Source organism: Xenopus tropicalis, chromosome 10, assembly GCF_000004195.4.
Source record: "Xenopus tropicalis strain Nigerian chromosome 10, UCB_Xtro_10.0, whole genome shotgun sequence".
Lineage (NCBI taxonomy): Eukaryota > Metazoa > Chordata > Amphibia > Anura > Pipidae > Xenopus > Xenopus tropicalis.
In genome coordinates, this window is record NC_030686.2 from 4,265,906 (window position 1) to 4,279,843 (window position 13,938).

The 13,938-nt window shown below is 47.0% G+C and overlaps 1 protein-coding gene across 3 annotated transcripts in view; it reads left to right on the forward strand.

Moving 5' to 3' along the window:
- Positions 1 to 13,938, forward strand: part of cdh4 (cadherin 4) — a 338,730-nt gene that overhangs the window by 266,217 nt on the left and 58,575 nt on the right. For all 3 annotated transcript variants that reach the window (XM_031893969.1, XM_031893970.1, NM_001123479.1), the window contains 1 exon segment: positions 4,477 to 4,706. In XM_031893969.1, coding sequence (XP_031749829.1) covers positions 4,477 to 4,706 — 230 coding nt within the window.

Below are 13,938 nucleotides of genomic sequence, written 5' to 3' on the forward strand. Positions count from 1 at the left end.
TGCTTTTTCCCCCCCCCCCCCCCCCGTGTAAATGCTAATTAAATGGCGCCTCGGCAGACAGTGAAATTGCTGAGAAATGAACCCTCTGGCAATAAAGGCGCCGTTACTCCTCTTTGTATAAATGTCGGGGAACTTTATCTGCCGGGTTGGGGGGGGTTTTGTCCCTTTCCGCCGGCGTAAGTGACACTTGCTCAATTCTGCGGGTGATTTAGCGGCGCGATGGGGACACCCCCCTCCCTGGGTGCATCTGTAATGTCTCCTAATGGGCCTTTAATAAATATTCATCCCCCAGAGCTAGCCCTCAGCCGGCCGGGGAGGGGGGGGTAGTTATTGTTGCTCAGTGCTATCCATTAGTGCAGAGAGCTCAGCCTTGGGGACTTGGGGTACAGCAGGGGGGCCTCCCTGAAAGCTCTGTTTTTAGGGCCCTATCGGAGCAGCAGCAGCAAAGAAATTGCACCCACAGATTTATACCATATACAGCCAACAGGTGGCAGCACTCAGCACAACAGCAAGGGCCACCACCAGGAATCCTCATACTACTATGGTATCAGGGCCCCCCCCCCCCCCCCAGGGGACCACTTATAATAACTGCACTACTACTGTATAGAGAGTAGGAGTAGAGTAATAATACCTGTCTATAGAGAGTAGGAGGAGAGTAATAATATCTGTGTATAGAGAGTAGGAGTAGAGTAATACTATCTGTGTATAGAGAGTAGGAGTAGAGTAATAATATCTGTGTATAGAGAGTAGGAGTAAAGTAATAATATCTGTGTATAGAGAGTAGGAGTAGAGTAATAATATCTGTGTATAGAGAGTAGGAGTAGAGTAATAATATCTGTGTATAGAGAGTAGGAGTAAAGTAATAATATCTGTGTATAGAGAGTAGGAGTAGAGTAATAATATCTGTGTATAGAGAGTAGGAGGAGAGTAATACTATCTGTGTATAGAGAGTAGGAGTAGAGTAATAATATCTGTGTATAGAGAGTAGGAGTAAAGTAATAATATCTGTGTATAGAGAGTAGGAGGAGAGTAATAATATCTGTGTATAGAGAGTAGGTGGAGAGTAATAATATCTGTGTATAGAGAGTAGGAGTAAAGTAATAATATCTGTGTATAGAGAGTAGGAGTAGAGTAATACTATCTGTGTATAGAGAGTAGGAGTAAAGTAATAATATCTGTGTATAGAGAGTAGGAGTAAAGTAATAATATCTGTGTATAGAGAGTAGGAGTAAAGTAATAATATCTGTGTATAGAGAGTAGGAGTAAAGTAATAATATCTGTGTATAGAGAGTAGGAGTAGAGTAATAATATCTGTGTATAGAGAGTAGGAGTAAAGTAATAATATCTGTGTATAGAGAGTAGGAGTAAAGTAATAATATCTGTGTATAGAGAGTAGGAGTAAAGTAATAATATCTGTGTATAGAGAGTAGGAGTAGAGTATTAATATCTGTGTATAGAGAGTAGGAGTAGAGTAATAATATCTGTGTATAGAGAGTAGGAGTAGAGTATTAATATCTGTGTATAGAGAGTAGTAGTATCTGTATAGAGAGTAGGAGTAAAGTAATAATATCTGTGTATAGAGAGTAGGAGTAAAGTAATAATATCTGTGTATAGAGAGTAGGAGTAGAGTAATAATATCTGTGTATAGAGAGTAGGAGTAAAGTAATAATATCTGTGTATAGAGAGTAGGAGTAAAGTAATAATATCTGTGTATAGAGAGTAGGAGTAGAGTAATAATATCTGTGTATAGAGAGTAGGAGGAGAGTAATAATATCTGTGTATAGAGAGTAGGAGTAGAGTGATAATATCTGTGTATAGAGAGTAGAAGTATCTGTATAGAGAGTAGGAGGAGAGTAATATCTGTGTATAGAGAGTAGGAGGAGAGTAATAATATCTGTGTATAGAGAGTAGGAGTAGAGTAATACTATCTGTGTATAGAGAGTAGGAGTAGAGTAATAATATCTGTGTATAGAGAGTAGGAGTAAAGTAATAATATCTGTGTATAGAGAGTAGGAGTAGAGTAATAATATCTGTGTATAGAGAGTAGGAGTAGAGTAATAATATCTGTGTATAGAGAGTAGGAGTAAAGTAATAATATCTGTGTATAGAGAGTAGGAGTAGAGTAATAATATCTGTGTATAGAGAGTAGGAGGAGAGTAATACTATCTGTGTATAGAGAGTAGGAGTAGAGTAATAATATCTGTGTATAGAGAGTAGGAGTAAAGTAATAATATCTGTGTATAGAGAGTAGGAGGAGAGTAATAATATCTGTGTATAGAGAGTAGGTGGAGAGTAATAATATCTGTGTATAGAGAGTAGGAGTAAAGTAATAATATCTGTGTATAGAGAGTAGGAGTAGAGTAATACTATCTGTGTATAGAGAGTAGGAGTAAAGTAATAATATCTGTGTATAGAGAGTAGGAGTAAAGTAATAATATCTGTGTATAGAGAGTAGGAGTAAAGTAATAATATCTGTGTATAGAGAGTAGGAGTAAAGTAATAATATCTGTGTATAGAGAGTAGGAGTAGAGTAATAATATCTGTGTATAGAGAGTAGGAGTAAAGTAATAATATCTGTGTATAGAGAGTAGGAGTAAAGTAATAATATCTGTGTATAGAGAGTAGGAGTAGAGTAATAATATCTGTGTATAGAGAGTAGGAGGAGAGTAATAATATCTGTGTATAGAGAGTAGGAGTAGAGTGATAATATCTGTGTATAGAGAGTAGAAGTATCTGTATAGAGAGTAGGAGGAGAGTAATATCTGTGTATAGAGAGTAGGAGGAGAGTAATAATATCTGTGTATAGAGTAGGAGGAGAGTAATACTATCTGTGTATAGAGAGTAGAAGTATCTGTATAGAGAGTAGGAGGAGAGTAATATCTGTGTATAGAGAGTAGGAGGAGAGTAATAATACCTAATAATATCTGTGTATAGAGAGTAGGAGGAGAGTAATATCTGTGTATACAGAGTAGGAGTAGAGTAATAATATCTGTGTATAGAGTAGGAGGAGAGTAATAATACCTAATAATATCTGTGTATAGAGAGTAGGAGTAAAGTAATAATATCTGTGTATAGAGAGTAGGAGTAGAGTAATAATATCTGTGTATAGAGAGTAGGAGTAGAGTAATAATATCTGTGTATAGAGAGTAGGAGGTAGAGTAATAATATCTGTGTATAGAGAGTAGGAGTAGAGTAATAATATCTGTGTATAGAGAGTAGGAGGAGAGTAATAATATCTGTGTATAGAGAGTAGGAGTAAAGTAATAATATCTGTGTATAGAGTAGGAGGAGAGTAATAATACCTAATAATATCTGTGTATAGAGAGTAGGAGTAAAGTAATAATATCTGTGTATAGAGAGTAGGAGTAGAGTAATAATATCTGTGTATAGAGAGTAGGAGGAGAGTAATAATATCTGTGTATAGAGAGTAGGAGTAGAGTAATACTATCTGTGTATAGAGAGTAGGAGTAAAGTAATAATATCTGTGTATAGAGAGTAGGAGTAGAGTAATAATATCTGTGTATAGAGAGTAGGAGTAGAGTAATAATATCTGTGTATAGAGAGTAGTAGTATCTGTATAGAGAGTAGGAGTAGAGTATTAATATCTGTGTATAGAGAGTAGGAGTAGAGTAATAATATCTGTGTATAGAGAGTAGTAGTATCTGTATAGAGAGTAGGAGTAGAGTATTAATATCTGTGTATAGAGAGTAGGAGTAGAGTAATAATATCTGTGTATAGAGAGTAGGAGTAGAGTATTAATATCTGTGTATAGAGAGTAGTAGTATCTGTATAGAGAGTAGGAGTAGAGTATTAATATCTGTGTATAGAGAGTAGGAGTAGAGTAATAATATCTGTGTATAGAGAGTAGGAGTAGAGTAATAATATCTGTGTATAGAGAGTAGGAGTAGAGTATTAATATCTGTGTATAGAGAGTAGGAGTAGAGTAATAATATCTGTGTATAGAGAGTAGGAGTAGAGTAATAATATCTGTGTATAGAGAGTAGGAGTAGAGTAATAATATCTGTGTATAGAGAGTAGGAGTAAAGTAATAATATCTGTGTATAGAGAGTAGTAGTATCTGTATAGAGAGTAGGAGTAGAGTATTAATATCTGTGTATAGAGAGTAGGAGTAGAGTAATAATATCTGTGTATAGAGAGTAGGAGGAGAGTAATAATATCTGTGTATAGAGAGTAGTAGTATCTGTATAGAGAGTAGGAATAGAGTAATAATATCTGTGTATAGAGAGTAGGAGGAGAGTAATAATATCTGTGTATAGAGAGTAGTAGTATCTGTATAGAGAGTAGGAGTAGAGTAATAATATCTGTGTATAGAGAGTAGGAGGAGAGTAATAATATCTGTGTATAGAGAGTAGTAGTATCTGTATAGAGAGTAGGAATAGAGTAATAATCCCAGGGAAATGTCGGGGTACAGGGGGGTACAACCTGCCTTACACCAGATTCTCTTTTCTCTTCCAGTGAAGTTCACCGGCTGCAGTTCGGGGGCGCGGGGCATTTGGTACCAAACCAGTAACCCGGATTTTAAAGTGGGCGCAGATGGGGCAGTGTACACGGCGCGCACGGTGCGGATCCCGGCCAAGGAAGCCATGTTTACGGTGTCTGCTTGGGGCCATGAAACCCCGGAGAAGTGGGAAGCGGCCGTCCGACTCCTCGTGGAAGAGACACCCCTCAACCAAAGCCAATATGGGGTAAGTGTTACTCTCTGGGGGCCCAGGCAGGGGCATTAGCAATCCTGTCTCAGCAACCCAAACCCTCCAGTGCTGTGTCCCACTAGCTTTAGTGGAAATGGGGCACAGAAATACCTGGAAAGGTGTGCAATAGCCCTACATATGGGTAGGAGGTGCCATAGTGTTTCCCTTAGACAGTACAGTATGGGGGTACAGCTTATTGTGTGCCCAGAACATTCCTTCTCTGTATATTTGTATTTATACATATGGGTAGGGGGTGCCATAGTGTTTCCCTTAGACAGTACAGTATGGGGGTACATCTTATTGTGTGCCCAGAACATTCCTTCTCTGTATATTTGTATTTATACATATGGGTAGGGGGTGCCATAGTGTTTCCCTTAGACAGTACAGTATGGGGGTACAGCTTATTGTGTGCCCAGAACATTCCTTCTCTGTATATTTGTATTTATACATATGGGTAGGAGGTGCCATAGTGTTTCCCTTAGACAGTACAGTATGGGGGTACAGCTTATTGTGTGCCCAGAACATTACTTCTCTGTATATTTGTATTTATACATATGGGAGGGAGGTGCCATAGTGTTTCCCTTAGACAGTACAGTATGGGGGTACAGCTTATTGTGTGCCCAGAACATTCCTTCTCTGTATATTTGTATTTATACATATGGGTAGGGGGTGCCATAGTGTTTCCCTTAGACAGTACAGTATGGGGGTACAGCTTATTGTGTGCCCAGAACATTACTTCTCTGTATATTTGTACACAGTGTTGGGAGCTGCCATGTTGTTTCCCTAGTTTTACAGGTAAGTGCTCCCCCAGATTAATGCTGCAGATCTCTCTCATTTCCCCCCATTTTCCGGCCCCGGCACTCAGTACATTTCCTGGGAATGGGCAGATATTTGCTTTGCCTTTGAATCAGCAGAAAAGAGTTTTTTTCTCGTTCTGTTCATTCTTGCGCGGAACCTGCAGCAATTTAATTACAATGTGCAAATGAGTGTCTATTGCCCACAGGAGACACCGGATCCCTGGAGAACTTTCTCCTTCCCGGCACTATGGCCCCTCCCACTATCACCCCCCCCAGTCACTATTTATTGGTCTGGGGGGGGGGCTGTTTGTGCCTCTGGGTACTGGGAATGCCAGGGGGGCTGTAAGGTGCCACAGACAGTCACTATTTATTGGGCTGGGGGGGGGGCTGTTTGTGCCTCTGGGTACTGGGAATGCCAGGGGGGCTGTAAGGTGCCACAGACAGTCACTATTTATTGGGCTGGGGGGGGGGGCTGTTTGTGCCTCTGGGTACTGGGAATGCCAGGGGGGCTGTAAGGTGCCACAGACAGTCACTATTTATTGGGGCTGGGGGGGGCTGTTTGTGCCTCTGGGTACTGGGAATGCCAGGGGGGCTGTAAGGTGCCACAGACAGTCACTATTTATTGGGCTGGGGGGGGGGCTGTTTGTGCCTCTGGGTACTGGGAATGCCAGGGGGGCTGTAAGGTGCCACAGACAGTCACTATTTATTGGCTGGGGGGGGGGGCTGTTTGTGCCTCTGGGTACTGGGAATGCCAGGGGGGCTGTAAGGTGCCACAGACAGTCACTATTTATTGGGCTGGGGGGGGCTGTTTGTGCCTCTGGGTACTGGGAATGCCAGGGGGGCTGTAAGGTGCCACAGACAGTCACTATTTATTGGGCTGGGGGGGGGCTGTTTGTGCCTCTGGGTACTGGGAATGCCAGGGGGGCTGTAAGGTGCCACAGACAGTCACTATTTATTGGGCTGGGGGGGCTGTTTGTGCCTCTGGGTACTGGGAATGCCAGGGGGGCTGTAAGGTGCCACAGACAGTCACTATTTATTGGGCTGGGGGGGGGGGCTGTTTGTGCCTCTGGGTACTGGGAATGCCAGGGGGGCTGTAAGGTGCCACAGACAGTCACTATTTATTGGGCTGGGGGGGCTGTTTGTGCCTCTGGGTACTGGGGGTGCCAGGGCCTATTTTCAATCCCAGTTCAGGCCGGCACTAGGGCCAGTTTTACCAGTAGCCAATGAACTTGCCTGTAAGTAAATACCCCATTGCCAGCGGGAGGGGGGCCATACTGGGCGCTGCGGGCCGGGAAGCCATTAGCAGGGTAGGAACAGAGCGCGAGTGAAGCCGTTTGTATTTACTGACATTTAATAAAGTCGCAATCTATTGCCCCTGCGCCAGTCCCGTCCCTCCGTGGCCCCAATCTGGGAACGCGCGGCATTTTGCTTCGATTTGCTGATTTAATTACGGAATTGCTCCATTGTGTAATTGTGCAATGGGGGGGGGGGCGTCATTTGATTTCACGTCCTGTTAATCAGATATTCTGTGCCGCCGTGCCGTTAAAGGTCACATGCCCCTCCCATTGCGCTACCGGCGGCGGGTTTCCCAGGGTACAGTGGGGCCCCGGGCTGCACTGGGTGTAATACATTGGCCCATCTTTAGTCTTAGTTTTGCCCTGGGACCCTGAACAGGTAACCCTTTATATGCCAAAATCAGTGCCTACTGTTTTACTGTTGGTTTAAAGGGGAAGTGTCAATACAATGAAATACTGTGGGTTCCACCAATGACGTAACTCGGGGGCTCTGGGCCCTCCCAAAATTTTTTTGCGGGGGGGCCTGGCGCATCCTAGTTAGGCCATTGCATACACCTCTCCCTACTTGGACCCCCGCCCCCTGTTGGAATCTCCCGCCCCACCGCATCCCCCTCCCTGGCCGCCGGTAGGAAAGTGGCTGTGATGGGGGGGTAGGGTTGGACTGGGAAAAATCCCGGTGGGCCCCAGCTCTAGTGGGCCCCGGCGGCCCAGACTGCTCTCGGGGTAGGACGTCGGGTGGGGGGCCCTGTTAGGGGGGGCCCTGGGAGGGGGGTTAGGGGGGCCCCTGCCGGGGGGTAAAGAGTGCGTGGCCGGTGGGGGCACCTGCAGGGCTCCTAGGGCGGGAGCCCCGGTGGGCCCTTCACCCCCCAGTCCGATCCTGGAGGAGGGGGATTTTTTCACTTCTATAGAGGAAGCAGACCCCTCGGTCCAGGTTCCTGCCCCTGGAGTGCAGAATGATCCGACAAGGGGGTTGGGGTTCAGTATAGTTGGGGGACCCTCATATTGTATCACAGAGGCTGCAGTTTGTCTGTGGCCAGTAGAGGGAGCCCTTGCTTCTCTGCACCATAGACTTCAATGCAAAATGCCAACGTCAGAGAATATATATGGACCTGCTCTGTGTATGGGGCCCAAGCCACGCCCCCCCATGCCTGAAATGAAGGAGTGCAGCCCACAAGCAGGAAGTAGTAACACAATAAAGCCCTACAATTCAGTAAATACTGGATTAGGCAGGGATATTGCTCCAGTACCGCCCCCCATTGATTCATTATGCAAATATAATTAACGATTATTAGAAGTATAAACACGAGGAGGATTTAGATTGGTCACAATGACATTTGATGTCACAGGAAAATGAAGAATTATCAAACTAACCCCAAGAGCTGGCAATCAATTCAATGCATGAAGCCTGCGAGCAGAACCCACAGACACAACCCATTCAGCCGTCTCCTACTTCTCCCTGTGATTCATTTTTTTTCCCCAAAAAAGCAATTTTTTTTTTTTTGTAGCGCTATTGTCTTACTCTCGTCTCGTTGGAACGCCTACAAACCCGTCCTCTGAAAGCTTCCATGGCAACCAACGAGCTCGGCGACAGACAGAACCCTCATTAACCAGTTTAAATATACATGACGCTGGCAGGCATTACACAAAACCATTTTTCAAAGGTGCGACGATGAGGTCTCGAATGAAAGGCGCATTTTTTTTTCCCTTCCGCTGCGGCGTTTAACGATGAGACCTAATTATTCACGTTAGTAAAACCAATCACATTGACAATCAGAAGACAAAGCGCATTTATTGTTCCCTAAACTATTATTTAACCCAGACCCATAGGGAGAGAATATAAACACTGGCACCCCCCCCCCCCCCCCGAAATATGTGTCTCTGCCCCTATATATTAGGTACCTACCTAGTGCTACCAACCCCTATTTCTGTAGGGAAATGAGAGCAGGGCAGGCAGTAACCCTTCCAACACTTTCCCCTGTCTCTGCCCCTATATATTAGGTACCTACCTAGTGCTACCAACCCCTATTTCTGTAGGGAAATGAGAGCAGGGCAGGCAGTAACCCTTCCAACACTTTCCCCTGTCTCTGCCCCTATATATTAGGTACCTACCTAGTGCTACCAACCCCTATTTCTGTAGGGAAATGAGAGCAGGGCAGGCAGTAACCCTTCCAACACTTTCCCCTGTCTCTGCCCCTATATATTAGGTACCTACCTAGTGCTACCAACCCCTATTTCTGTAGGGACATGTCCCTTTGGTAAATACACCCCAAAGATAATTATATTTCACCTTTCCACTAAGATCCTTCCAGCATTTGAACTGAATGGGTTTATCTGTTCCTAATGCCAGAAAGCCTGCAGATTCCTGCGCTGTTCCATTTGCCTGCTGTACAACTTACTGAGCTCATGAATATTGTGTATTAACTTATTAATAAAGATAGAGGAATCACACTCTGTTTGAACTCCGTACCCCTGGCTCTAAGTAGCTATCCAGTTAAGTAAAACCCTGTTAAATCCTCCCAAAAATTCAACTCAGGGGCAGCATCACTGTTATTTCTACATTGCAGGGTGAGCTACAGGAAAGGGTTAAGTGTTGGAAGGGTTACTGCCTGCCCTGCTCTCATTTCCCTACAGAAATAGGGGTTGGTAGCACTAGGTAGGTACCTAATATATAGGGGCAGAGACAGGGGAAAGTGTTGGAAGGGTTACTGCCTGCCCTGCTCTCATTCCCTTCAGAAATAGGGGTTGGTAGCACTAGGTAGGTACCTAATATATAGGGGCAGAGACAGGGGAAAGTGTTGGAAGGGTTACTGCCTGCCCTGCTCTCATTTCCCTACAGAAATAGGGGTTGGTAGCACTAGGTAGGTACCTAATATATAGGGGCAGAGACAGGGGAAAGTGTTGGAAGGTTACTGCCTGCCCTGCTCTCATTCCCTACAGAAATAGGGGTTGGTAGCACTAGGTAGGTACCTAATATATAGGGGCAGAGACAGGGGAAAGTTGTTGGAAGGGTTACTGCCTGCCCTGCTCTCATTTCCCTACAGAAATAGGGGTTGGTAGCACTAGGTAGGTACCTAATATATAGGGGCAGAGACAGGGGAAAGTGTTGGAAGGGTTACTGCCTGCCCTGCTCTCATTTCCCCTACAGAAATAGGGGTTGGTAGCACTAGGTAGGTACTAATTATAGGGGCAGAGACAGGGGAAAGTGTTGGAAGGGTTACTGCCTGCCCTGCTCTCATTCCCCTACAGAAATAGGGGTTGGTAGCACTAGGTAGGTACCTAATATATAGGGCAGAGACAGGGGAAAGTGTTGGAAGGGTTACTGCCTGCCCTGCTCTCATTTCCCTACAGAAATAGGGGGTTGGTAGCACTAGGTAGGTACCTAATATATAGGGGCAGAGACAGGGGAAAAGTGTTGGAAGGGTTACTGCCTGCTCTGCTCTCATTTCCCTACAGAAATAGGGGTTTGGTAGCACTAGGTAGGTACCTAATAATAATAGGGGCAGAGACAGGGGAAAGTGTTGGAAGGGTTACTGCCTGCCCTGCTCTCATTTCCCTACAGAAATAGGGGTTGGTAGCACTAGGTAAGGTACCTAAATATAGGGGCAGAGACAGGGGAAAGTGTTGGAAGGGTTACTGCCTGCCCTGCTCTCATTTCCCTACAGAAATAGGGGTTGGTAGCACTAGGTAGGTACCTAATATATAGGGTTTTTTTTTTAGAAAACTTTACAATAAATAATAATTTTACCATAACCCAGACAACATGCCGGCTGATGGCAGAGACAAGGGGAAAGTGACAGTTGTGTGAGCGCTGCCCCTGGGTGACCCTCCCTCGCAGGGAACATGGCCATTATGGCTGTATTTGAGGCTATTACCTGCTAATTACTTTATGGGACACGATTGTGACTGGAGAATTGGTCAGTGACCTGGGCCCCAGTTAATTTGATGGATCACAGAACATAAATAGCAGAAAGTCATCCAAGTGTCTGATGTGCCCCCCCCCCTCCTATTGCCCCCCCCCTCCTATTGCCCCCCCCTGCTATTGCTCCATTGCTCTATAAGCGCCATTTCCTCAAGGCCAACTGTAGGGCGCGGGGATTTTCTAGGGATCGGGTTGGACTCGCCCAGGGGCCTACGGATCTTATTCCATCATGGCTTCCCTGACGCCAAGCTGCAGGGGATTCTGGGAGGCGCAGCTGATTTAATTAGGAATTCCCTATAATAATGACTTTTCTATAAAGCATAACGATCCCAGGCACTAAGCCCCTCCCACACACAGTAACGAGTGGCTCGGTGACCTTGGCTTCTCCATTAAACAATAATTACCAGTTTTCGGACCATTAGTTTTGTGACTCACTTGCTGCCCAGCGCCAACTGGATCGGCACGTGGCACCGGCTCTGGCAGGACCCCAGGTATTTACCTGTCTCTGCAAATCACACACCAACACATCGTTAACAATGTAGCAAAGGTGTTAATTAATGGAAAGGGCGCAGGATTGGCCGTATCATCTGATAGAGAGTCAGGTGGGGTGGGCACATCAGCAGTGGGCAGCAGTGCCATGTCTGTATCAGTGACAGCTTGGGGACATGGGGACTAGGGGGTTGGCAGGGTGGGCACATGTTCTGGGTGCAGTTGGGAGAGGGCACAGCCGGAAGGGGAGGGAGAGGATGGAGGCTTGGGCAGTAGCTGGGGGGGTGTAGGACCAATGGGGGGGTTGGCAGGGTGGGCACATTCTGGGTGCAGTTGGGAGAGGGCACAGCCGGAAGGGGAGGGAGAGAATGGAGGCTTGGGCAGTAGCTGGGGGGGTGTAGGACCAATGGGGGGGTTGGAAGGGTGGGCACATTCTGGGTGCAGTTGGGAGAGGGCACAGCCGGAAGGGGAGGGAGAGAATGGAGGCTTGGGCAGTAGCTGGGGGGGTGTAGGACCAATGGGGGGGTTGGAAGGGTGGGCACATTCTGGGTGCAGTTGGGAGAGGGCACAGCCGGAGGGGAGGGAGAGGATGGAGGCTTGGGCAGTAGCTGGGGGGGTGTAGGACCAATGGGGGGGTTGGCAGGGTGGGCACATTCTGGGTGCAGTTGGGAGAGGGCACAGCTGGAAGGAGAGGGAGAGAATGGAGGCTTGGGCAGTAGCTGGGGGGGGGTGTAGGACCAATGGGGGGGTTGGAAAGGTGGGCACACTTTCTGGATGCAGTTGGGAGAGGGCACAGCCAGTAGGGTAGGGAGAGAATGGAGGCTTGGGCAGTAGCTGGGGGGGTGTAGGACCAATGGGTGGGTAGGCAGGGTGGGCACACTTTCTGGGTGCAGTTGGGAGAGGGCACAGCCGGAAGGAGAGGGAGAGAATTGAGGCTTGGGCAGTAGCTGGGGGGGGGTGTAGGACCAATGGGGGGGGCTGGCAGGGTGGGCACATTCTGGGTGCAGTTGGGAGAGGGCACAGCTGGAAGGAGAGGGAGAGAATGGAGGCTTGGGCAGTAGCTGGGGGGGTGTAGGACCAATGGGGGGGTTGGCAGGGTGGGCACACTTTCTGGGTGCAGTTGGGAGAGGGCACAGCTGGAAGGAGAGGGAGAGAATGGAGGCTTGGGCAGTAGCTGGGGGGGTGTAGGACCAATGGGGGGTAAGCAGGGTGGGCACATGTTCTGGGTGCAGTTGGGAGAGGGCACAGCCGGGTGCTGGCCAGTTCCAGAAGGGCTGATGTAAGGTGCCATAGACAGTCACTCTTTATTGGGCTTATGGGGGGCTGGTGGGGGTTGGAATCCCAGCCAGGACCTGACTATAATTCCCAGCATGCTCAGAATATGCCTTTCTGCTTTCTGGTTCCGACTCTTGAATCAATGTAGCAGAAGTCCGTTCTACTCCAGCTTTAGTAATCATCTGGCTTCTTCTAGATGGTTTCATGAGTCAGAAACAGCAGTGCAGGGCAACATTATTATTAAATACCAGGAGTGTTGCCCAAAACCTGCAGGATCCAAATGACTGGCACGGTGCCAGGTCCAATAGAATGAGAGCAGCTCCGTCCCGAAACCATAGAAAGAGAAATCAATAGAGACACAAAACAAGCAGATTGCGGCCTGAACTCCAGGGAAGGGAAAGAAGCGTTAAATCCAATGACTGATTGCAGCTTTTTGTATCGTTCTATTCGGGGGGCAAAATATTTGCCCCAAACTCAATCTCAGCGCAGCGTTTTCTATTCGAAGCATCTCAGTCAGTAATGGTTTATATTGTGTCTATTAAGGGTGAAAATAATAATGTCTCTTGTATGGGGTAAATAAGATTTTTTAGAAATAAGCACCGAATTGTACTGTACCCTGGGGTCCGACTGTCTCTGCTCTTCTTTTAGCATCAGTTTAGGTTCTTCTTGTAACCTCTGTCTCCATCTTGCCCTACTGTCTCCATCTCGCCCTGCTGTCTCCATCTTGCCCTACTGTCTCCATCTTGCCCTGCTGTCTCCATCTTGCCCTACTGTCTCCATCTTGCCCTACTGTCCCCATCTTGCCCTACTGTCCCCATCTTGCCCTGCTGTCCCCATCTTGCCCTGCTGTCCCCATCTTGCCCTACTGTCTCCATCTTGCCCTACTGTCTCCATCTTGCCCTACTGTCTCCATCTTGCCCTACTGTCTCCATCTTGCCCTACTGTCTCCATCTTGCCCTACTGTCCCCATCTTGCCCTGCTGTCCCCATCTTGCCCTACTGTCTCCATCTTGCCCTACTGTCTCCATCTTGCCCTACTGTCTCCATCTTGCCCTGCTGTCCCCATCTTGCCCTACTGTCTCCATCTTGCCCTACTGTCTCCATCTTGCCCTACTGTCCCCATCTTGCCCTGCTGTCCCCATCTTGCCCTACTGTCTCCATCTTGCCCTACTGTCCCCATCTTGCCCTGCTGTCCCCATCTTGCCCTACTGTCTCCATCTTGCCCTGCTGTCTCCATCTTGCCCTGCTGTCCCCATCTTGCCCTACTGTCTCCATCTTGCCCTAGTGTCCCCATCTTGCCCTGCTGTCCCCATCTTGCCCTACTGTCTCCATCTTGCCCTACTGTCCCCATCTTGCCCTGCTGTCTCCATCTTGCCCTGCTGTCTCCATCTTGCGCTGCTGTCCCCATCTTGCCCTACTGTCTCCATCTTGCCCTACTGTCTCCATCTTGCCCTA